The 26,838-nt window shown below is 42.5% G+C and overlaps 2 protein-coding genes across 2 annotated transcripts in view; one reads left to right on the forward strand and one right to left on the reverse strand.

Annotated features, from left to right (window-relative positions):
- Positions 1-945: 945 nt before the first annotated feature.
- LOC116373952 (protein ANKUB1-like) lies at positions 946-3,361 on the reverse strand. The gene is made up of 2 exons (XM_031822412.1): positions 3,148-3,361; positions 946-2,762 (listed from the first exon to the last, which is right to left on the reverse strand). Exons 1-2 carry the CDS (start codon positions 3,150-3,152, stop codon positions 1,820-1,822), a joined length of 948 nt encoding a protein of 315 aa, XP_031678272.1. The 5' UTR covers positions 3,153-3,361; the 3' UTR covers positions 946-1,819.
- A 14,038-nt stretch (positions 3,362-17,399) lies between these two features.
- Positions 17,400-26,838, forward strand: part of LOC116373919 (uncharacterized) — a 34,553-nt gene continuing 25,114 nt past the window's right edge. The window contains exon 1 of the mRNA XM_031822226.1: positions 17,400-17,500. Coding sequence (XP_031678086.1) covers positions 17,400-17,500 — 101 coding nt within the window. The remainder of the gene's footprint in view (positions 17,501-26,838) is intronic.

The raw sequence follows: 26,838 nt of genomic DNA on the forward strand, positions 1-26,838 counted from the left end.
CATTTAATTAACGTTCAGCGGGTAGAAGCTGTTCAGCAGTCTAATGACTTGGGGTAGAAGTTGTTCAGCAGTCTAATGACTTGGGGGTAGAAGCTGTTCAGCAGTCTAATGACTTGGGGGTAGAAGCTGTTCAGCAGTCTAATGACTTGGGGGTAGAAGCTGTTAAGGAGCCTTTTGTCCCAGACTTGGTGCTCTCATATCGCTTGCCGTGTGGTAGCAGAGTGAACAGTCTATGACTTGGATGGTTGGAGCCTTTTGCCAATCATTTACATATCACTTACTTTATTTTTATTTGATTTGATGTCATATTGTAAAAGTATGTATCTGTTTTGCTGAAAATATGATTTTGAAAACAATGAATGTCTACAAGTGCTTCATAAAACAGTTATATTTATTTTTGTATTTTCAAAAGACAGCAAATAGCCAATCAAGTATCAACATAAGTGAAATGAAAGACAGATTTAATTTTCAGTGAATAATTGTCTTGTCCAGTAAGCAACTCAATGACATCATTAGATCACCTCCAAGAAGCATCTTCAACGTTCACCTGACAACCCATTGGATAAGACACATACACTAACCAAGTGTTTCTTACCTGTCAAGAAGGTTGAGAAGGTTGTTCTGAACTGACTTGTCTTGTGAAATAAAGGTTAAATAAACTATTTAAGCAGCCTGCTATATTGCTGTGTAAATTCACACACTGCAGGGGAATGATGACACATGCTGTGCTAACACATCGTCACAGTAGTTGTCAGTTTTGTAACGTAAATAAAGAGTTTGTCAAATACTCTGAAATACAGTATGTATTATTTTGACACTGCACAGACTCATATGAGCAATAATGATCCACATCTTAATAAAAGAGTTTTAAGGCAGCAGGATAAAGGGGGGGGGGGGTTGGAGCCTCAATTAGACCCATGTCAAACACTTACAGTACAACCACATTCAGTACAATCACATACATCACAACCACATAGTCACATTCAGTCAACTGAATGATTCTAGAATAATAATAATTCCATTCACATTTGGCTACTTCAAATAGCCAGTGAAATACGATACGTTTTTTGTTACTTGAGAATACGAATGACTGAGAATCCACTGCCTGCCTTTGTAAACTTTCTGCACACAAATCAAACACAGTACTGACTATAACTATAAGCCTCATCCAAAGGAACGAAATTCTAAGTCGTCCGCATTGTTTCAGGCATCATCCGTTCCAAAGTCTCATCTTGTTCACTGTAAAAAATAAAAACTCAAATAAGAGTTCCTTTTTGGACAATTCCAGGTTGTCCCTCCTTGTTTCAGTATGTTTAATCTGCCTAATGACCAGGATCCTGGTGTCTACCCAATGTGCTGAGCACTCCTCCTGGCCAGAGTCCGCGCTACATTCAGCTGCTGCAACCATGGTCTCTGTGTGAAGGCACTGTTAGAGAGTCAATCAACCAGAACAAGGTTAGGAGACCAAATCTGTGTCCTAGCATTGTGAAATACTGTATATGTAATGGCCTCAATACATTAATGAAGCGCCCTAGGTCAAGGGTATATCATATGCAGTGATGTAGTGGTAAAACCATTGACTGGTAAATGCTGATTGCCGTTCAGGATTAAAGAAGTAACGCTCCCTCTACTTTCAATGCATCTTCCACAAAAAGTGGGTAAATGCTTGAACCAAATAAAATAAAAGTGTGTAAACAGCTTTTACATGTGTTCCCACCACCACTGATTATAGGAGGCTTCTTCTGACAGTATTCACACCTTCCATAAGAAACCTCCAGAGAAATATTCATATTCACCGTAGCTGTCATTTAAACTTGGACTAACCTGGCCAAGACCAAACAGTATATGGCGTTTTCTCTGGGTGTGCGGTCGCAGTGGAGAGAGAAAAGGCCTCTAGTGAGGTGGTGAGTATCTGGGCGGAGTTTGGCGAGGCAAACACAGGTCTGAGATTGGTGTCTCTGGAAATGGGCGGGAGCGGGACTCTGCTCCTCCATTGGTTGCTCCTCCATTGGTTGCTGTTCTGATCCCCACTCTCATCCTCCTCACATCCCTTCCCTCCACATTCCCTCTTCTCTCTTTCATCCCTCGTGGCCACAGGGTGTAGCTTCGGTAGTTGAAGAGGTTTATCCTGGGATGCCAGGGAGCGGAGCGGGCAGGATACATGAGATGGGCAGTTGATGGGGGTAAAACGTCGAGAGGCTGTGGACATCACCCTGATACCGGCCTTGGCCTCACTCCTCCTGGGCTTGGAGGACATCTTGGGGAGGGTGAAGCCGTCCACCAGGACCGTGTCGCCCACCCTGGTCCTGAACGGAGCCCTGTTGGGGCTGATGCAGTGCCTGGATGATGCCCTCCTCTGCCCCAGCCTCACCCAGCCCTTTATCTGGAGGTATGTCCGCATGGGCAGGGCCATACCTGGGAGGACCACCACAGAGCACAGCTTGGTGGCCAGGTGACTCACACACTCCCTGTGGCCGTACTGAAGGGCGATCCTCAGGGGGTCACAACCCTGGGGATCCCGACAGGCAAGGGTCAGAACGCTGCTGGCGATAAAGAGTTTGAGGATGGTGAGCTGGCCGCGCTCGATGGAGGCGACAGCGGGACACTTGGCGACGTCGGGGTGGGCCGTCTGGTGGCACCACTCACGGTAAGGGTGAACCCCCACCGGCTCAATGACACGCACCCCCCTCTCCAGCAGCCAGCCGGCCAGGTCCAGGTGGCCCAGAGAAGCAGCGATGTAGAGTGCCACCCGGAGCTGGAACCTGGAATAATACAGAATCAATGTATTTATAACACGTTTCAAGTTTTTTTTGTCAAGTTCACAAGATACAGTGGGTTATAAAACAGTACAGTAAAATGCTTACTTGCAAGCTCTTTCCCACAATGCAGTATTAAATATCAGGGTAAGAGAAAAAACGTATGAAGGAAAAAAACACGAGAATATAAGCTACATACAGGGTCAGTACTATCATTGTAAGCTATATACAGGGTCAGTACTATCATTGTAAGCTATATACAGGGTCAGTACTATCATTGTAAGCTATATACAGGGTCAGTACTATCATTGTAAGCTATATAAAGGTGCAGTACCATCACTGTTGATAGTAAGTCTATCATACAGTTCAGTGTGTAGATGTGTATTCTGACCTCATCACAGGTCTCTCCCTAGACAGGTGTCGTTGGACGGTCAGTCTGTGTCCCAGGAAGCAGCCTCTGAGGAACTCCGCCCACCCATCCCAGGTGTCCAACCATTTTACATAAATACCTATGTTGTGTTTATACACCGAGTAAACAAAACATTATGAACACCGGTTCTTTCCATGACAAAGACTGACCAGGTGAATCCAGGTGAAAGCTATGATCCCTTAATGATGTCACTTGTTAAATCCACTTCAGTGTAGATGAAGGGGAGCGGACAGGTTAAAGAAGGATTTTTAAGCCTTGAGACAATTGAGGCATAAATTGTGTATGTGTGCCATTCAGAGGGTGAATGGGCAAGACAAAATATTTAAGTGCTTTTGAACGGGGTAGTAGGTGCCAGGTGCACCGGTTTGTGTCAAGAACTGCAATGCTGCTGGGGTTTTTCACACTCAACAGTTTCCTGTGTGTATCATGAATGGTCCACCACCCAAAGAACATCCAGCCAACTTTGCACAACTGTTGGAAGCATTGGAGTCAACATGGGCCAGCATCCCTGGGGAACGCTTTCAAACACCTTGTAGAGTCCATGCCCCAACGAATTGAGGCTGTTCTGATGGCAGAAGGCGGGGTGCAACTCAATATTAGGAAGGTGTTTCTAATGTTTGGTACACTCAGTATATATAAGTTAGGAGTCATATAATTACAGGGGTAAGATGAAGTGACTCCTTTGCACTGATCTTAGGTCTGGTTTGTGTTTTTACTGCTAATGGTAAAGGTTAGGATTTGGTGAGAGTAAACTGATCCTAGATCTGTGCCCAAGGGCAATCTCTATCCAGAGACAAATCAAAGGTCCATGCTATTTAAATTTATAATCTACCACCATCTCGTGGCTCAAACTTGTAACAACATTTTCTAATTCATGTGCTATACTGAGTTTCGTTCTATCACATTGAACACTAATCTGGGTGCAGATTAAATTGAACACTAATCTGGGTGAAAATTAAATTGAAGACTAATCTGGGTGCAGATTATATTGTTAACTGAAATATTATGAATATGTATTTCAATGAACCCAAAGGGCCTCTTCTTCTCCTACTATACGGCCTGCTGTAGTCTGCTGTACTCTGCTGTACTCTGCTGTACTCTACTGTACTCTACTGTACTCTGCTGTACTCTGCTGTACTCTGCTGTAGTCTGCTGTGCACTACTGTACTATACACCACTGGGTATACAGACTCTTCAGATACTGTTAGCGAACACCAGACTGAGGTCGAGGCGATTACATGGGGAAAAGGTTTATGACTGTAAGGGTGTTTGGTACAAAGGCAACACTACATCGGGCCACATTTCAGCTCTATCCCAGGTCAACCATACAATACTATAGATTTCCACTCTAGTCAACCAGCGAGAAGGAGAGACAGACAGAAGGTCTGGCTTTGACGATGTCAATGATGGGATGTGTAAGTAAGGAGTAAGGAACACAAATAAACATTATTCTGATGGTTAAATTTGTACTTAGATACATAACCACTCTCCTCTGTTAGCAAATCTTCCACAGAACTTTGTGGAACAGAGTGAGTTCTGTCCCTGTCTGGCTCTGGACATGTACCCAGGGACCTCTGTACAACAACACTTCACACTCACGAAGCAGTGTTCTTACTAACCAATCACTCTACCATAACCATGGTCTCGGTATAAAGCAGTGTCCTTACTAACCAATCACTCTACCATAACCATGGTCTTGGTTGAGCAAGGTCAATATTACTTTAAGTCTCAAGCAGGGTGACCTCAACATACTATATATCACCATACTATATACCACCACACTATACAGTGGGGCAAAAAAGTATTTAGTCAGCCCCCAATTGTGCAAGTTCTCCCACTTAAAAAGATGAGAGAGGCCTGTAATTTTCATCATAGGTACACTTCAACTATGACAGACAAAATGAGAATGAATCACATTGTTGGATTTTTTATGAATTTATTTGCAAATTATGGTGGAAAATAAGTATTTGGTCACCTACAAACAAGCAAGATTTCTGGCTCTCACAGACCTGTAACTTCTTCTTTAAGAGGCTCCTCTGTCCTCCACTCGTTACCTGTATTAATGGCACCTGTTTGAATGAACTAAATCACCTAATCATACTATATAACCATACTATATAATCATACTATATCACCATACTATATATTACCACACTCTATATCACCATAATATATATATAATCATACTATATAACTATACTATTTAACCATACAATATATCACCACACTATATATCACCATACTATATATCATCACACTATATCTGAAACACTTTATGTTAATGATAGTATGAAGCTGTTTCAAGCAATAGCCAGCTCACTTTGATATGCATTTTCAAGCACGGGTAGAAACAGCTAGGTGTTCGGCTGGTACCTTCAGCAGGCAGCAGATGGCACTGCTAGGGGTGATGCCAACGTCTGTCAGGACCCAGCTGTCCCGAAGGATGGCACCAGCATAGCTCAGCTCCAGGAAGTGCCTCACCTACTTGTCATCTGACAGTTGCACGTGGAAGTAATCCTGCCAGAGGAAGAAGATTGGAAACACAAGGAGCCGTAATTGAGTGTCCCATACAATCAGAGTGAGAGGGCTCAACACTGATGGAGCCGTAATGGAGGGTGTCCCACACAGACACCCATTATGGAGGGTGTTCCACCCAGACAGATGTCAATGTTTACCATACAATAATTGTAAAAGTGTCCAATTAAGAAATAAGGCCCAAGGAGGTGTTGTATATACAGCCAATATGGCCAATATACCACAGCCAAGGGCTGTTCTTAGGTACAACGCAAGCGGAGGTATATTGGCCATATACCACAAACCCCCAAGGTGACTTCTTTTTTTTTTTTTCAATGTAGTGGTATCCAATTGGTAGTTACAGTCTTGTCCCATTGCTACAACTCCCATATGGACTTGGGAGAGGAGAGAGCCAAGAGCCGTGCGTCCTCCAAAACACAACCCAGCCAAGCCAAGCCACACTGCTTCATGACACCATGCCCGCTTAACCTGGAAGCCAGCCGTGTCGACCGTGTCAGCGTGCACTGCGCCTGGCCCGCCACAGGAGTCACTAGTGCGTGATGGGACAAGAATACCCCTGGCGACCAAACCCTCCACTAACCCGGATGACGCTGGGCCAATTGTGCGCCCCATGGGTCTCCCAGTCACGGCCGGCTGCGACAGAGCCTGGACTTGAACCAGGGTCTCTAGTGGCACAGCTAGTACTACGCAGTGCCTTAGACCACTGCGCCACTCGGGAAGCCCCAAGTGCCTTATTGCTATTATAAACTGGTTACCAATGTAATTAGAGCAGTAAAAATGTATGTTTTGTCATACCAGTGAAATACCACGGCTGTCAGCCAATCAGCATTCGGGGCTCGAACCACGCAGTTTATAATAGTAAAATAGACAACAAAATCTACATAAACATTGTTGATTATCATAATTTCAATCCCATCACATAACCATGTCTCCTACTGGTATACTCCAAGGTGGCATAGCAGTTCAGACGTCTTTTGTCCTCGTCTTGTCGTGTCCTGTATATATATATATTTACAACTTTTTTCACATACATTTTATTTTTATTTTCCATCAACTCATCTTCAAAACACTCTCCTGCAACCCGCCTCACCAATTTATATTTATAAAAAAGTATTATTTACCTCAAATCTGTAATCCTCCAAGAAGCTAGCCTGAAACTCCAAGAAGCTAGCCTGAAACTAGCCAGAAGCTAGCCCAGAAGCTAATCCAGAAGCTAATCAGAAGCTAGTTCAGAAGCTAGTTAGCTCCTTTACTGGCAAATCGTTAGTATTCAGCTAACCACGGTTTGTGGTCATCAGCTATCCTTTAGCTCGAAAATCTATCGCCAGTTCTGTACAGCGCGGCTCGGAACGGAACATACCGGACCAATTTTTCTCTCCATGTCCCTGGATTTCGACTGCTCTCTGGACATTCATACCCGGATCTCACAGCTAGCTAGCTGCTATCCGTGTGACTATCGGCCTTCGTCGATTCCGGAGCAAACATCAATTATTCCGGAGCTAGCCAGCGCTGTCAATCACTCCCGAGTTCCATCAATCACTCCTGGGCTGCAGTCACCTATCCGGACCCGTTTTACTGCCTACGCGGAGCCCCACCGGGCCTTCACAACTGGACTGCTGACGTTATCTACCCGAAGGAGATCCGGCTGGCTCCTCCGTCGCGACGTTACCTGAACGCCCATCTGCGGCCTGCTAACCGTTAGCTGTCTTACCGGCTGCTATCTGAATAGACAATCGGACAATTTATTTATTTTTATTATTATTATTATGTTTTCTTCTTGGGCCTCTATAACTATATCTATTGTTTTTATTTTTGTTGTTGTTGTGTGATTTGGATTAATCCCCTCTACCACACGGAACCCCACTAATCTACTGACGGAACGCAAGAGGTGGCTAATAACAGACCTCCATCCTATGCTAGTTTGCTACCGATGGCCTGGCTAGCTGTCTAAATCAGCAACCAACCTCTCCACTCACTGGACCCTTTTGATCACTCGACTAAGCATGCCTCTCCTTAATGTCAATATGTATTGTCCATTGCTGTTCTGGTTAGTGTTTATTGGCTTATTTCACTGTAGAGCCTCTAGTCCTGCTCACTATACCTTATCCAACCTATTAGTTCCACCACCCACACATGCAATGACATCTCCTGGTTTCAATGATGTTTCTAGAGACAATATCTCTCTCTTCATCACTCAATACATAGGTTTACCTCCACTGTATTCACATCCTACCATACATTTGTCTGTACATTATACCTTGATGCTATTTTATCGCCCCCAGAAACCTCCTTTTACTCTATGTTCCAGATGTTCTAGACGACCAGTTCTCATAGCTTTTAGCCGTACCCTTATTCTACTCCTCCTATGTTCCTCTGGCGATGTAGAGGTGAATCCAGGCCCTGCAGTGCCTAGCTCCACTCCTATTCCCCAGGCGCTCTCTTTTGACGACTTCTGTAACCGTAATAGCCTTGGTTTCATGCATGTTAACATTAGAAGCCTCCTCCCTAAGTTTGTTCTATTCACTGCTTTAGCACACTGCCAACCCGGATGTTCTAGCTGTGTCTGAATCCTGGCTTAGGAAGACCACCAAAAATTCAGAAATTTTAATTCCAAACTACAACATTTTCAGACAAGATAGAACTGCCAAAGGGGGCGGTGTTGCAATCTACTGCAAAGATAGCCTGCAGAGTTCTGTCCTACTATCCAGGTCTGTACCCAAACAATTTGAACTTCTACTTTTAAAAATCCACCTCTCTAAAAAGAAGTCTCTCACCGTTGCCGCCTGCTATAGACCACCCTCTGCCCCCAGCTGTGCTCTGGACACCATATGTGAACTGATTGCCCCCCATCTATCTTCAGAGTTCGTGCTGCTAGGCGACCTAAACTGGAACATGCTTAACACCCCAGCCATCCTACAATCTAAACTTGATGCCCTCAATCTCACACAAATTATCAATGAACCTACCAGGTACCTCCCCAAAGCCTTAAACACGGGCACCCTCATAGATATCATCCTAACCAACTTCCCCTCTAAATACACCTCTGCTGTCTTCAACCAAGATCTCAGCGATCACTGCCTCATTGCCTGCATCCGTAATGGGTCAGCGGTCAAACGACCTCCACTCATCACTGTAAAACGCTCCCTGAAACACTTCTGCGAGCAGGCCTTTCTAATCGACCTGGCCGGGGTATCCTGAAAGGATATCGATCTCATCCCGTCAGTAGAGGATGCCTGGATATTTTTTTTAAATGCCTTCCTAACCATCTTAAATAAACATGCCCCATTCAAGAAATGTAGAACCAGGAACAGATATAGCCCTTGGTTCTCCCCAGACCTGACTGCCCTTAACCAACACAAAAACATCCTATGGCGTTCTGCATTAGCATCGAACAGCCCCCGTGATATGCAGCTGTTCAGGGAAGCTAGAAACCATTATACACAGGCAGTTAGAAAAGCCAAGGCTAGCTTTTTCAAGCAGAAATTTGGCAGTCTCTATGGGGGTGCCACAGGGTTCAATTCTTGGACCGACTCTCTTCTCTGTATACATCAATGAGGTCGCTCTTGCTGCTGGTGAGTCCCTGATCCACCTCTACAATCCGGTTTCAGAGCTGGTCATGGGTGCACCTCAGCCACTCAAGGTCCTAAACGATATCTTAACCGCCATCGATAAGCAAAATTACTGTGCAGCCGTATTCATTGATCTGGCCAAGGCTTTCGACTCTGTCAATCACCATATCCTCATCGGCAGACTCGACAGCCTTGGTTTCTCAAATGATTGCCTCGCCTGGTTCACCAACTACTTCTCTGATAGAGTTCAGTGTGTCAAATCGGAGGGTCTGCTGTCCGGACCTCTGGCAGTCTCTATGGGGGTGCCACAGGGTTCAATTCTTGGACCGACTCTCTTCTCTGTATACATCAATGAGGTCGCTCTTGCTGCTGGTGAGTCCCTGATCCACCTCTACGCAGACGACACCATTCTGTATACTTCCGGCCCTTCTTTGGACACTGTGTTAACAACCCTCCAGGCAAGCTTCAATGCCATACAACTCTCCTTCCGTGGCCTCCAATTGCTCTTAAATACAAGTAAAACTAAATGCATGCTCTTCAACCGATCGCTACCTGCACCTACCCGCCTGTCCAACATCACTACTCTGGACGGCTCTGACTTAGAATACGTGGACAACTACAAATACTTAGGTGTCTGGTTAGACTGTAAACTCTCCTTCCAGACCCATATCAAACATCTCCAATCCAAAGTTAAATCTAGAATTGGCTTCCTATTTCGCAACAAAGCATCCTTCACTCATGCTGCCAAACATACCCTTGTAAAACTGACCATCCTACCAATCCTCGACTTTGGCGATGTCATTTACAAAATAGCCTCCAATACCCTACTCAACAAATTGGATGCAGTCTATCACAGTGCAATCCGTTTTATCACCAAAGCCCCATATACTACCAACCATTGCGACCAGGAAGCTCTCGTTGGCTGGCCCTCGCTTCATACTCGTCGCCAAACCCACTGGCTCCATGTCATCTACAAGACCCTGCTAGGTAAAGTCCCCCCTTATCTCAGCTCGCTGGTCACCATAGCATCTCCCACCTGTAGCACACGCTCCAGCAGGTATATCTCTCTAGTCACCCCCAAAACCAATTCTTTCTTTGGCCGCCTCTCCTTCCAGTTCTCTGCTGCCAACGACTGGAACGAACTACAAAAATCTCTGAAACTGGAAACACTTATCTCCCTCACTAGCTTTAAGCACCAACTGTCAGAGCAGCTCACAGATTACTGCACCTGTACATAGCCCACCTATAATTTAGCCCAAACAACTACCTCTTTCCCAACTGTATTTAATTTTAATTAATTTATTTATTTTGCTCCTTTGCACCCCATTATTTTTTATTTCTACTTTGCACATTCTTCCATTGCAAAACTACCATTCCAGTATTTTACTTGCTATATTGTATTTACTTTGCCATCATGGCCCTTTTTGCCTTTACCTCCCTTCTCACCTCATTTGCTCACATTGTATATAGACTTGTTTATACTGCATTATTGACTGTATGTTTGTTTTTACTCCATGTGTAACTCTGTGTCGTTTTATCTGTCGAACTGCTTTGCTTTATCTTGGCCAGGTCGCAATTGTAAATGAGAACTTGTTCTCAACTTGCCTACCTGGTTAAATAAAGGTAAAATAAATAAAATAAATAAATACGCAGACGACACCATTCTGTATACTTCCGGCCCTTCTTTGGACACTGTGTTAACAACCCTCCAGGCAAGCTTCAATGCCATACAACTCTCCTTCCGTGGCCTCCAATTGCTCTTAAATACAACTAAAACTAAATGCATGCTCTTCAACCGATCGCTACCTGCACCTACCCGCCTGTCCAACATCACTACTCTGGACGGCTCTGACTTAGAATACGTGGACAACTACAAATACTTAGGTGTCTGGTTAGACTGTAAACTCTCCTTCCAGACCCATATCAAACATCTCCAATCCAAAGTTAAATCTAGAATTGGCTTCCTATTTTGCAACAAAGCATCCTTCACACATGCTGCCAAACATACCCTTGTAAAACTGACCATCCTACCAATCCTCGACTTTGGCGATGTCATTTACAAAATAGCCTCCAATACCCTACTCAACAAATTGGATGCCGTCTATCACAGTGCAATCCGTTTTATCACCAAAGCCCCATATGCTACCCACCATTGCGACCTGTACGCTCTCGTTGGCTGGCCCTCGCTTCATACTCGTCGCCAAACCCACTGGCTCCATGTCATCTACAAGACCCTGCTAGGTAAAGTCCCCCCTTATCTCAGCTCGCTGGTCACCATAGCATCTCCCACCTGTAGCACACGCTCCAGCAGGTATATCTCTCTAGTCACCCCCAAAACCAATTCTTTCTTTGGCCGCCTCTCCTTCCAGTTCTCTGCTGCCAATGACTGGAACGAACTACAAAAATCTCTGAAACTGGAAACACTTATCTCCCTCACTAGCTTTAAGCACCAACTGTCAGAGCAGCTCACAGGTTACTGCACCTGTACATAGCCCACCTATAATTTAGCCCAAACAACTACCTCTTTCCCAACTGTATTTAATTTTTATTTATTTATTTATTTTGCTCCTTTGCACCCCATTATTTTTATTTCTACTTTGCACATTCTTCCATTGCAAAACTACCATTCCAGTGTTTTACTTGCTATATTGTATTTACTTTGCCACCATGGCCTTTTTTGCCTTTACCTCCCTTCTCACCTCATTTGCTCACATTGTATATAGACTTGTTTATACTGTATTATTGACTGTATGTTTGTTTTACTCCATGTGTAACTCTGTGTCGTTGTATCTGTTGAACTGCTTTGCTTTATCTTGGCCAGGTCGCAATTGTAAATGAGAACTTGTTCTCAACTTGCCTACCTGGTTAAATAAAGGTTAAATAAAATAAAATAAATAAATACTGTAAGTACTATCACCCCATCACATAACCATGTCTCCTATTGTAGGTACTATCACCCCATCACATAACCATGTCTCCTACTGTAGGTACTATCACCCCATCACATAACCATGTCTCCTACTGTAGGTACTATCACCCCATCACATAACCATGTCTCCTATTGTAGGTACTATCACCCCATCAAATAACCATGTCTCCTACTGTAGGTACTATCACCCCATCACATAACCATGTCTCCTACTGTAGGTACTATCACCCCATCACATAACCATGTCTCCTACTGTAGGTACTATCACACCATCACATAACCATGTCTGCTACTGTAAGTACTATCACCCCATCACATAACCATGTCTCCTACTGTAGGTACTATCACCCCATCACATAACCATGTCTCCTATTGTAAGTACTAGTCACATACTTTACTTGACACCAGCCAAATGAACAAATTGCTTCTTAGAATCATCTTCCTTTCCCATAGCTGACCGGCTCGGGAAACCAGATTGCACAGCGGAGAAGGTACGGTGGGATTCGAGATGGTCAGTGATCTGTTTGTTGACTTGGCTATCGAAGACCTTAGATAGATCTATATCCATCCTGCCCTGCCTAACAGTTTGGGCCCAGGGTGTCACCCCCTTTGAAGAGGGGGATGACTGCGGCAGCTTTCCAATCCTTGGGGATCTCAGACGATATGAAAGAGCGGTTGAACAGGCTGGTAATAGGGGTTGCGACAATGGCGGCGGATAGTTTCAGAAATAGAGGGTCCAGATTGTCAAGCCCAGCTGATTTGTACGGGTCCAGGTTTTGTAGCTCTTTCAGAACATCTGCTATCTGGTTTTGGGTAAAGGAGAAGCTGGGGAGGCTTGGGCGAGTAGCTGCGGGGGGTGGGGGGGGGCGGAGCTGTTGGCCGAGGTTGGAGTAGCCAGGAGGAAGGCATGGCCAGCCGTTGAGAAATGCTTGTTGAAGTTTTTGGTTATCATGGATTTATCGGTGGTGACTGTGTTACCTAGCCTCAGTGCAGTGGGCAGCTGGGAGGGATGCAACCAGGCTCACATGAAACCCTTCATGAAGACAAGTAGCCTAGTGGTTAGAGAGTTGGACTAGTAACCGAAAGGTTGAAAGTTCAAATCCCTGAACTGACAAGGTACAAATCTGTCGTTCTGCCCCTGAACAGGCAGTTAACCCACTGTTCCTAGGCCTTTATTGAAAATAAGACTTTATTCTTAACTGACTTGCCTTGTAAAATAAAAATTTGAAGCAGAGCTTAATTTGTAAATTGGGAGGTGCTAGAACAAAGAGTGGGTGCTAGAGGGGGGGGGGGGTTCTGTGGTACCAGAACTCATGAGAAAAAAGATCACCTATTATAATAGAGCATTGAACGCATATCATCACCTGCATTGTTTGGGGTTTTAGGCTGGGTTTCTGTACAGCACTTTGAGATATCAGCTGATGTACGAAGGGCTATATAAATACATTTGATTTGATATCATCACATTTGGGTAGAGCCACTTATAGAAGGTGCACACATGGGGAACATTTTTAGTAGGCTACAATATGAGGAGGAAATGAGTCCTAAAAATGCTTTCCAGTTTCACTGACTCACCCAATGATGCGCAGCTCACTCGCTGGAGATTGTCGATGCGCTCGTGTCAAAAGCCTATCTCTCCCTGTTTTGTAAAACAATGTTTGGGAGTTGATCAAATATTTTGGTAGTCTACAGCATAGTCTTATCTTTTCAGCAAGAGTCATTGCTTTTCAACCTGGGTTTTCCCTCGATTGTATTTGAAATATTGCAAAAGGCCTGTTTTGTCTGCGTGCTGTTTTTTCACTGACAGATTTGCCTCGCGTTCCCGACTGTAGGCTATTCTTTGTTATTGGGCTACAATCCGCAGCTAGGCTATTTAAAAAAAGAAGCTATTGGTCCTCTGTAGCTAAATTATAGAGCTTCTCATGACGTATTAGGCTATTCTGAATGATTTAATTTATTTCTGAAGAGACAGCAGTAATTCCGTAACTTTAGAAAATTCCTCCAGAACCCTTCATGCAGCTATGATTCTATAAGGAAACAAATGATAAAGTGCAACTCTGGAGAGATGAGTGGGTAGGATAATTGACGAAGACACAACTCGAATGAACTTTGATCGCTTTTATTATAATTGTTACATAGCAAAAAGTGAAAATGATTTTTCATGGCACGAGAGGTACCGGATTCGGCCAAATAGGTTCCGGAACAAAACAGTCCAGAACGGAACGGTGCCGGATCCTGTTCTGACATGATCCTGCTCAAATTAAGCACTGATTTGAAGTACCCATGCCTCTACCTGCTGAGTATAAAGATTATTAAACTAGATTCAGTGGGCTTGTCATTCACAGTACTGATGAAAAATCAAGTACAGTTGATCTAAATGTGGATATACGAGGCCATCTAGTGGTCACCGGATTTAAAAAAAATAATCATGCAAGCTATCTTTGCACTAGCATGCGATGCCATATATTTGACACAGGTATTTATTTTTCAACATGTATTGTCATTGACTGTAACAAAATATAATTGTATGAGCTATGCCTCTGTGTCCCGGCGTTGTTGTACCCCTCTACTATCTGGCTTGGTGGGGCGATCTCGTTCTGCATGCCTGCTTCACTGAGATACAATGTGTCGTCATGCATTTGTGCATGCACGCTGTTAACGGTCATATCCGTCTTGCTAGCTAACTTAGCTAGCTCATCAACCAGTATTTTATTCGCTTTTTCTGCACGACAGCACTTATTAAAGCCTTGAAACTCATGGGGACCTCACTGTTACCACGGGTCATCGAGCTAGCCCTTATTTGGCAGCAGGGTTGCATCGGTTTCCACTGGATGTGACAGCTTGTTAGGCTGGCTAGCTAGGTAGCTAATTCGCTAACGCGAACTGTTTATCACGTAGCAGCCTATGCTGACTAGCATCGCTAGCAACTAGCTAACATGGATAAAGGCTAGTCGTGGGTCCACAAAATCAAACGAATGGTACTGAACTGATAACAAAATCATGTTTCGAAATTGTAGAAGCTATTTATGCTTTTTTTGTTGTTGTTGCTTAATGACATTGCGAATATCATAATTTTTGACTACCGGTATGTATTTAATCCGGTTTCGGCATGAGAAAAGTATTAATCGCAAATTCCAGCACTAACGGATACCGGGAAATAAATAAGTATTAATCGCAAATTCCAGCACTAACGGATACCGGGGAATAAATAAGAGAACCGGTCACGAATGCGGAGCCACGCCCTAAAATAACATGTGACCACAAGGCGTTTGTGACACATTCATGCGTTCCAATATTGTCATAATTGTCTGTAGGTTCTAAATTGCTTATGAGCTTGGCTTCCCTTCAGAAAGTAGCTGATTCTTGTACTCTACAGCTGTATTTTCCTACAGTTACTAATAATACTAGCAACAAAATACATTTCATTGCTTAAAATGATATTGCCAGATGGAAGAAAATAATAAGGTAGGCCTAAACTGTAATAAGATATACCTTAAAGACTGCTTGTGTTTAATCCTGAATCCAGTTGCCCCTCTTGTACTGGGATAAAACAATAGGCAAGCCATGAACCTTATGGAGGAGTGCATGTGTTTTGCAGACACACCTCGGTAGTGGAGATAATGGGGTATAGGCCTAACTGTTGTTTTGAGGGTGAAATTTCAACCACAGGATGATGTCATCATTGTGAACTAAATTCAGCATAGCCAAACCTTGTATAAAATAGGTTGAATTTGTACCTTTGAAACCATGTCAGATTTTCAACATTATATACACTTTCAGAAAAAAACAATAGGCAGCACCTCAGCCTGGGATCGAACCCCATCCAGGGTTTTAACTACACCCAGCCCTGCTTAGCTTTAATATGTCACTGACTACTACCAATATGCTATTGTGAGAATTATTATTGAGAGATCTCTTAATAACAAAATATATTCAGTGTTAATATTGAAGTCATTCTAAGGGGTAGGTTTGACAAAGCAAATGAGTGAGTGAGTCTTTGACATGAAGACAGTTGTTAGATTCTGCCATTGGGACTGCTCTGATGTTTCCATTCTCTCCTGGTTATGACCATAGAGCCTTGTCCCAGTCTCTAGACCTGCCTGTCTGTGTGGTGGATGATCACCTGACCTCTGAAGCTGTCAATGAGATGGTAAGTTGACCTTGTCATTTCATAGTACAAGATTAATCCAATAAAATGTTATAGTGATGCTATCATTGGCAATGTTGACGTACCACAACCATCTCTGTTGTGTTGCAGTTGTTTAATTGGCCCAACGTTGCCAATGCTCCTCCACTCTTTAACAGTTAATAATAATTTCAGTATGATATTTGTTGTATATTATGTTTTATTATTTGCAATATAATTACATTTCTACCAGGAGCAGAGCAATTCTACCAGGAGCAGAGCAACCTCAGTGATGGAAACCACAGAAGAGGGGAAGCTCAACAATGTGGAACATCTGACACTTATGGACTTCCTTCAAACCTAACTGAGAAGTATGTTCTGTTTTCTTTGGTACTATCACACCTTCAAGGAAATAAGATCAAATTAGAAACTGATCAATCGGGAAAAAAAATTCATTGCTAGAAAAGTTGTCACATTGCAATTTTGCCAAAACAACTGACACAAAGCAAGTATAACTTCACGATCAGGCAAATAATTAAATAAAAACAATTCTGCCACGCATCCTGATATGACAACATTTATAACAATATTGTTTTCAGGCAATGGAGGGGGATTCGTGAGGGCATGTTTGACCCGGTAAGATCATGTTACTGACAATTTAATCAGATTACCATGAAAACTCTGCCTAATGTTTAACCTGTTCATAGCTTTTGAAAGACGCACTATGCAACATTTTAAAACACTTCTTCTGTTTCTGGAATACAGCTGACAAAACAACAGCTTGCCGGCTTGTGTCTGAGGATTGTCCAGTTTTATCGGACAAGCTGATGCAGATCATCATCCCAGGTCTTTACGAACTACTGGGCATCCAAGATGCTGCCTCCTCTCCATTGTCACAGAGATCTCTCACAGCGTCACTCACCAGTCTGTTAGACGATAAGACTAACACCAAGTCCCGCGTGAGATTTACTGAGGCTGGTGTACCTAGAGGCCAGGCAGTCGAAAGCTTTACAATAGCTTTCGCATCCCGACTCCCTACCCTTCCTCCAACTGTATGGAGCAGGAAGAGGAAGAAGAGCAGGAATCACAACTTAAGTTCAAGGAGATTTACCTGACTAAGGGCAGTGGAAGCTACCTGCCCAAGGAGGCCATGAGGTATGTTCTTAAAGGGAAATTTAACAACTTCATATTCATCTCCAGCATCACCATATGTGAAAATTACACATTTCCGTGCTTTGTAGTAAAAAAAATATAGAGGGATGTAACTGTTTCCAATAGTGCTGAGAAATTTGTGCTTTTTGAGGTTGGTTTGGTTTCGATTCAAATATTTAAAAAATAATCACGGTTTTGGATTTCAATACTTTTTTTAGACATTGAATGCACTATGGATTATGTGTGTTGAATGCTGTAACAACACATAATAAACAATGAATAAAGTCCCATGATGGTAGTGACTGTCCATTACTGTTTATGACTTATCAACATCATTTACTTTCTCATATAAAAATATTTATTTGATGACTTTATTATTTCATTCCAAGTCATCAACTCGTCTCTATAGAGCTGCCTGCTTATCCTGTCTGACAAAATCACTATTTAGTAGTTCTTCAAATTAAATAAGACCTACTTTTATGACCGCTGAACACCAACTGTCAATCACTTAGATCATGTATTTCCAGGTAGAGAATCCTCGCAACGCAACTGCTTTTTATCTCTCTCATGCATTCTCTCGTCTCTCCGTCTCAGTCAATGAGGTTTCCGTATCTGCTCCACACAGAGTGGACAAGTAAGTGGGCGTGCAATGGATTATGGGAATTAATTGCCATATTTTCTGTGCTAAACTATGTAGAATATTGGCCTGTTGGAACTACAACTCCCTACTACATTGCATAGTTTGTGCTTGATCTGATTTATCTCTACCCGAGATCAGAGAGATCAGGCGTACTCAGGCGGTGTGGTTGTAAGCGGAAACTATCTTGGTGCACTAGTTAAGTGAAAGGAGTCTGATTAAAGCTGTTGCATTTCACCATTTAGATAAGCATTTGTGTCACTCAAAAAGTGGAAGAAATTGCATATACTGTAGAAATAATTTGTAGCACAGATTGTTGATGAATACAATAACTTGCTTACTTATTTCAAAGCAAGGCACATTTTTCAGCCTGTGGGAAAAAAGGACAAAGAGTTGACAAAATTTACAGCACTGGTATTCCAGGCGGTCTCATCCAAGTATAACAGGCCGACCTGCTTAGTTTCGAGTCAGACGAGATAGGCGTACTCAGGCGGTGTGGTCGTAAGCGAGAAACTATTCTCTTGGTGCACTATGTTAAGTGAAAGTGAGTCTGATTAACAGTGTTGCATTTCACACCATTTAGATAAGCATCTTTGTGTCACTCAAAGTGGAACAAATTGCATATATGTAGAAATAATTGTAGCACAGATGTTGGATGAAATACAAACTAACCTTGCTTACTTATTTCAAAGCAGGGCAATATTTTCAGCTTGTGGGAAAAAACGGACAAAGAGTTGACGAAAGCTTACAGCAGATGGTATTCCAGGCGGTCTCCATCAAGTATAACAGGCCCTGCTTAGCTTCGAGATAGAAGAGATCAGGCTACTCAGGCGGTGTGGTCGTAAGCGAGAAACTATTCTTGTGCACTATGTTAAGTGAAAGTGAGTCTGATTACACTGTTGATTTTCACATTTAGATAAGCATTTTGTGTATCAAAAGTGGAAGAATTGCATATACTGTAGAAATAATTGTAGCACAGATTGTTGGATGAAATACAAACTAACCTTGCTTATTATTTCAAAGCAGGGCAAATATTTCAGCCTTGTGGGAAAACGCAAAGAGTTGACGAAAGCTACAGCACTGGTTTCCAGGCGGTCTCCATCCAAGTACTAAAGGCCGACTTGCTTAGCTTCGAGATCAGACGAGATCAGGCGTATCAGGCGGTGTGGTCGTAAGCGAGAACTATTCTGGTGCACTATGTTAAGTGAAAGTGAGTCTGATTAACAGCTGTTGCATTTTCACCATTTAGATAAGCATCTTTGTGTCACTCAAAGTGGAAGAAATTGCATATACTGTAGAAATAATTTGTAGCACAGATTGTTGGATGAAATACACTAACTTGCTTACTTATTTCAAGCAAGGGCAATATTTCAGCCTTGTGGGAAAAACGGACAAAGAGTTGACGAAAAGTTACAGCACTGGTATTCCAGGAGTCTCCATCCAAGTACTAACAGACCCTGCTTAGCTTCCGAGATCAGACGAGATAGGCGTATCAGGCGGTGTGGTCGTAGCGAGAAACTATCTCTTGTGCTATGTTAAGTGAAAGTGAGTCTGATTAACAGTGTTGATTTTCACCATTTAGATAAGCATCTTGTGTCACTCAAAAGTGGAACAAATTGCATATACTGTAGAATAATTTGTAGCGATTGTTGGATGAAATACAAACTAACTTGCTTACTTATTTCAAAGCAGGGCAATATTTGCTTGTGGGAAAACGGACAAAGAGTTGACGAAAAGCTTACAGCACTGTATTCCAGGGGTCTCATCCAAGTACTAACAGGCCGCCTGCTTAGCTTCCGAGATCAGAAGAGATCAGGCGTACTCAGGCGGTGTGGTGTAAGCGAGAAACTATCTCTTGGTGCACTATGTTAAGTGAAAGTGAGTCTGATTAACAGCTGTTGCATTTCACCATTTAGATAAGCATCTTTGTGTCACTCAAAAGTGGAAGAATTGCATATATGTAGAAATATTTGTAGCACAGATTGTTGGATGAATACAAACTAACCTTGCTTATTATTTCAAAGCAAGGGCACATATTCAGCCTTGTGGGAAAAACGGACAAAGAGTTGAGAAAAGCTTACAGACCTGGTATTCAGGCGGTCTCCATCAAGTACTAACAGCAGGCCGACCTGCTTAGCTTCCGAGATCAGACGAGATGGCTACTCAGGGGTGTGGTCGTAAGCGAGAAACTATTCTTGTGACTATGTTAAGTGAAAGTGAGTCTGATTAACAGCTGTTGCATTTTCAATTTAGATAAGCATCTTTGTGTCACTCAAAAGTGGAACAATTGCATATACTGTAGAAATATTTGTAGCACAGATTGTTGGATGAATACAAACTAACTTGCTTACTTTTTCAAGCAAGGGACATATTTCAGCTTGTGGGAAAAACGGACAAAGAGTTGACGAAAGCTTACAGCACCTGGTATTCCAGGCGGTCTCCATCCAAGTATAACCGCCCGACCTGCTTAGCTTGAGATCAGACGAGATCAGCGTACTCAGGCCGGTGTGGTCGTAAGCGAGAACTATCTCTTGTGCACTATGTTAGTGAAAGTGAGTCTGATTAGCTGTTGCATTTTCACCATTTAGATAGCATCTTTGTGTCACTCAAAAGTGGAGAATTGCATATACTGTAGAAATAATTTGTAGCACAGATTGTTGGATGAAATACAAATACCTTGCTTACTTATTTAAAGCAAGGGCAATATTTCAGCTTGTGGAAAAACGGACAAAGAGTTGACAAAAAGCTTACAGCACTGGTATTCCAGGCGGTCTCCATCCAAGTACTAACCAGGACTGCTTAGCTTCCGAGATCAGACGAGATAGGCGTACTCAGCCGGTGTGGTCGTAAGCGAGAACTATCTCTTGGTGCTATGTTAAGTGAAAGTGAGTCTGATTAACAGCTGTTGCATTTTCACATTTAGATAAGCATCTTTGTGTCACTCAAAAGTGGAAGAAATTGATATACTGTAGAAATATTTGTAGCAAGATTGTTGGATGAAATAAAACTACTTGCTTATTATTCAAAGAAGGGCATATTTCAGCCTTGTGGGAAAAACGGACAAAGGTGAGAAAAATACAGCACTGGTATTCAGGCAGTCTCCATCAGTACTAACAGGCCGACCTGCTTAGCTTCCGAATAGACGAGATAGGCGTATCAGGCCGGTGTGGTGTAAGGAGAACTTTCTCTGGTGCCTATGTTAAGTGAAAGTGGTCTGATTAACAGCTGTTGCATTTTCACCATTTAGATAAGCATCTTTGTGTCACTCAAAAGTGGAAGAAATTGCATATACTGTAGAAATAATTTGTAGCACAGATTGTTGGATGAAATACAAACTAACTTGCTTACTTATTTAAAGCAGGGCAATATTTCAGCCTTGTGGGAAAAACGGACAAAGAGTTGACGAAAAGCTTACAGCACTGGTATTCCCAGGCGGTCTCCATCCAAGTACTAACAGGCCGACCTGCTTAGCTCCGAGATAGACGAGATCAGGGCGTACTCAGGCCGGTGTGGTCGTAAGCGAGAAACTATCTTGGTGCACTATGTAAGTGAAGTGAGTCTGATTAACAGCTGTTGCATTTTCACCATTTAGATAGCATCTTGGTGTCACTCAAAAGTGAAAATTGCATATACTGTAGAAATAATTTGTAGCACAGATTGTTGGATGAAATACAACTAACTTGCTTACTTATTTCAAAGCAAGGGCCAATATTTAGCCTTGTGGAAAAACGGACAAAGGTTGACGAAAGCTACAGCATGGTATTCCAGGCGGTCTCCATCCAGTACTACCAGGACCGACCTGCTTAGCTTCGAGATAGACGAGATCAGGCGTACTCAGGCGGTGTGGTCGTAAGCGAGAACTATTCTTGGTGCACTATGTTAAGTGAAAGTGAGTCTGATTAACAGCTGTTGATTTACCATTTAGATAAGCATCTTGTGTCACTCAAAAGTGGAAAAATTGCATATATGTAGAAATAATTTGTAGCAGATTGTTGGATGAATACAACTAACTTGCTTATTATTTAAAGCAAGGGCACATATTCAGCTTGTGGGAAAAAGGACAAGAGTTGACGAAAGCTCAGCACCTGGTATTCAGGCGGTTCCCATCCAAGTATAACCGGCCGACTGCTTAGCTTCCGAGATAGACGAGATCAGGCGTATCAGGCGGTGTGGTCGTAAGCGAGAACTATCTTTGGTGCACTATGTTAAGTGAAGTGAGTCTGATTAACAGCTGTTGCATTTTCACATTTAGATAAGCATCTTTGTGTCACTCAAAAAGTGGAAGAAATTGCATATACTGTAGAAATAATTTGTAGACAGATTGTTGGATGAAATACAAACTAACTTGCTTATTTTCAAGCAAGGGCACATATTTAGCTGTGGAAAAAAGGACAAAGAGTTGACGAAAGCTTACAGCACTGGTATTCAGGCGTCTCACCAAGTATACAGGCCGACCTGCTTAGCTTCCGAGATCAGACGAGATCAGGCGTACTCAGGCGGTGTGGTCGTAAGCGAGAAACTATCTCTTGGTGCACTATGTAAGTGAAGTGAGTCTGATTAACATGTTGCATTTTCACCATTTAGATAAGCATTTTGTGTACTCAAAAGTGGAAGAAATTGCATATACTGTAGAATAATTTGTAGCACAGATTGTTGGATGAAATAAAACTAACTTGCTTACTTATTTCAAAGCAAGGGCACATATTTCAGCTTGTGGGAAAAAACGGACAAAGAGTTGACGAAAGCTTACAGCACTGGTATTCAGGCAGTCTCCCATCAAGTAACAGGCCGACTGCTTAGCTTCGAGATCAGACGAGATCAGGCGTACTCAGGCGGTGTGGTCGTAAGCGAGAAACTATTCTTGGTGCCTATGTTAAGTGAAAGTGAGTCTGATTAACAGCTGTTGCATTTTCACCATTTAGATAAGCATCTTTGTGTACTCAAAAAGTGGAAGAAATTGCATATACTGTAGAAATAATTTGTGAACAGATTGTTGGATGAAATAAAACTAACCTTGCTTACTATTTCAAAGCAGGGCACATATTTCAGCTTGTGGAAAAAACGGACAAAGAGTTGACGAAAAGTTACAGCATGGTATTCCCAGGCGTCTCCATCCAAGTATAACAGGCCGACCTGCTTAGCTTGAGATCAGACGAGATCAGGCGTACTCAGGCGGTGTGGTCGTAAGCGAGAAACTATCTTTGGTGCACTATGTTAAGTGAAAGTGAGTCTGATTAACAGCTGTTGCATTTTCACATTTAGATAAGCATCTTGTGTCACTCAAAAAGTGGAAGAAATTGCATATACTGTAGAAATAATTTGTAGACAGATTGTTGGATGAAATAAAACTAACTTGCTTACTTATTTCAAGCAAGGGCATATTTCAGCCTTGTGGAAAAAGGACAAAGAGTTGACAAAAAGCTTACAGCACTGGTATTCCAGGCGTCTCCTCCAAGTACTAACAGGCCGACCCTGCTTAGCTTCGAGATCAGACGAGATAGGCGTACTCAGGCGGTGTGGTCGTAAGCGAGAAACTATCTTTGGTGCACTATGTTAGTGAAGTGAGTCTGATTAACAGCTGTTGCATTTTCACCATTAGATAAGCATCTTTGTGTCAAAAAGTGGAAGAAATTGCATATACTGTAGAAATAATTTGTAGCACAGATTGTTGGATGAATCAACTAACTTGCTTACTTATTTAAAGCAAGGGCACATATTCAGCTTGTGGAAAAAACGGACAAAGAGTTGACGAAAAGCTTACAGCACTGGTATTCCAGGCGGTCTCATCCAAGTATAACAGGCCGCCTGCTTAGCTTCGAGATCAGACGAGATCAGGCGTACTCAGGCGGTGTGGTCGTAAGCGAGAAACTATCTCTTGGTGCACTATGTTAAGTGAAAGTGAGTCTGATTACAGCTGTTGCATTTTCACCATTTAGATAAGCATCTTTGTGTCTAAAAAGTGGAAGAAATTGTATATGTAGAATATTTGTAGCACAGATTGTTGGATGAAATACAAACTAACTTGCTTACTTATTTCAAGCAAGGGCAATTTTCAGCCTTGTGGAAAAAACGGACAAAGAGTTGACGAAAGCTTACAGCACCTGGTATTCCAGGCGTCTCCATCCAAGTATAACGGCCCGACCTGCTTAGCTTCGAGATCAGACGAGATCAGGCGTACTCAGGCGGTGTGGTCGTAAGCGAGAAACTATCTTGGTGCACTATGTTAAGTGAAAGTGAGTCTGATTAACAGCTGTTGCATTTTCACATTTAGATAAGCATCTTTGTGTCACAAAAAGTGGAAGAAATTGCATATACTGTAAAAATTTGTAGCAGAGATTGTTGGATGAAATACAACTAACTTGCTTACTTATTAAAGCAAGGGACAATTTCAGCTTGTGGGAAAACGGACAAGAGTTGACGAAAAGCTTACAGCACTGGTATTCCAGGCGTTCTCCAAGTATACAGGCCGACCTGCTTAGCTTCCGAGATCAGACGAGATCAGGCGTACTCAGGGTGTGGTCGTAAGCGAGAACTATCTCTTGGTGCACTATGTTAAGTGAAAGTGAGTCTGATTAACAGCTGTTGCATTTCACCATTTAGATAAGCATCTTTGTGTCACTCAAAAAGTGGAAGAAATTGCATATACTGTAGAATAATTTGTAGCACAGATTGTGGATGAAATACAACTAACCTTGCTTCTTATTTCAAAGCAAGGGCAATATTTCAGCTTGTGGAAAAAGACAAAGAGTTGACGAAAAGCTTACAGCACCTGTATTCCAGGCGGTCTCCATCCAAGTACTAAACAGGCCGACCCTGCTTAGCTTCGAGATCAGACGAGATCAGGCGTACTCAGGCGGTGTGGTCGTAAGCGAGAAACTATCTCTTGGTGCACTATGTTAAGTGAAAGTGAGTCTGATTAACAGCTGTTTGATTTTCACCATTTAGATAAGCATCTTTGTGTCACTCAAAAGTGGAAGAAATTGCATATACTGTAGAAATAATTGTAGCACAGATTGTTGGATGAAATACAACTAACTTGCTTACTTATTTCAAAGCAAGGGACATATTTCAGCTTGTGGGAAAAAGGACAAAGAGTTGACAAAAGCTTACAGCACTGGTATTTCCAGGCTCCCATCCAAGTACTAAGCCGACCTGCTTAGCTTCCGAGATAGACGAGATCAGGCGTAAGGCGGTGTGGTGTAAGCGAGAAACTATCTCTTGGTGCACTATGTTAGTGAAAGTGAGTCTGATTAACAGCTGTTGCATTTTCACATTTAGATAAGCATTTTGTGTCACTCAAAAAGTGGAAGAAATTGCATATACTGTAGAAATAATTTGTAGCACAGATTGTTGGATGAAATAAAAACCTTGCTTACTTATTCAAAGCAAGGGCAATTTTCAGCCTTGTGGGAAAAACGGAAAGAGTTGACGAAAGCTTACACAGACTGGTATTCCAGGCGGTCTCCATCCAAGTACTAACAGGCCGACCTGCTTAGCTTCGAGATCAGACGAGATAGGCGTACTCAGGCGGTGTGGTCGTAGCGAGAAACTATTTGGTGCATATGTTAAGTGAAGTGAGTCTGATTAACAGCTGTTGCATTTTCACATTTAGATAAGCATCTTGTGTCACTCAAAAAGTGGAAGAAATTGATATACTGTAGAAATAATTTGTAGCACAGATTGTTGGATGAATACAAACTAATTTGCTTACTTATTTCAAGCAAGGGCACATATTTCAGCTTGTGGGAAAAAGGACAAAGAGTTGACGAAAAGTTAAGCACTGGTATTCAGGCGGTCTCCCATCCATTAACAGGCCGACCTGCTTAGCTTCCGAGATCAGACGAGATCAGGCGTACTCAGGCGGTGTGGTCGTAAGCGAGAAACTATCTCTTGGTGCCTATGTAAGTGAAAGTGAGTCTGATTACAGCTGTTTGCATTTCACCATTTAGATAACATTTTGTGTCACTCAAAGTGGAAGAAATTGCATATACTGTAGAAATAATTTGTAGCACAGATTGTTGGATGAAATACAACTAACCTTGCTTTATTATTCAAAGCAGGGCACATATTTAGCTTGTGGGAAAAAAGGACAAAGAGTTGACGAAAATTACAGCACTGGTATTCCAGGTCTCCATCAAGTACTAACAGGCCTGACGCTAGCTTCCGAGATCAGACGAGATCAGGCGTACTCAGGCGGTGTGGTCGTAAGCGAGAAACTATCTCTTGGTGACTATGTTAGTGAAAGTGAGTCTGATTAACAGCTGTTGCATTTTCAATTTAGATAAGCATCTTTGTGTCACTCAAAAAGTGGAACAATTGCATATACTGTAGAAATAATTTGTAGCACAGATTGTTGGATGAATACAAACTAATTGCTACTTATTTAAAGCAAGGGCACATATTAGCCTTGTGGAAAACGGACAAAGTTGACGAAAATCTTACAGCACTGGTATCCCAGGCGGTCTCCATCAAGTATAACCAGGCGCCCGCTTGCTTCCGAGATCAGACGAGATCAGGCGTACTCAGGCCGGTGTGGTGTAAGCGAGAAATTCTTGGTGCACTATGTAAAGTGAAAGTGAGTCTGATTAACAGCTGTTGCATTTTCACATTTAGATAAGCATCTTTGTGTCACTAAAAGTGGAAGAAATTGATATGTAGAAATAATTTGTAGACAGATTGTTGGATGAAATACAAACTAACCTTG

Source organism: Oncorhynchus kisutch, linkage group LG4, assembly GCF_002021735.2.
Source record: "Oncorhynchus kisutch isolate 150728-3 linkage group LG4, Okis_V2, whole genome shotgun sequence".
In the NCBI taxonomy this organism is placed as follows: Eukaryota; Metazoa; Chordata; class Actinopteri; order Salmoniformes; family Salmonidae; genus Oncorhynchus; species Oncorhynchus kisutch.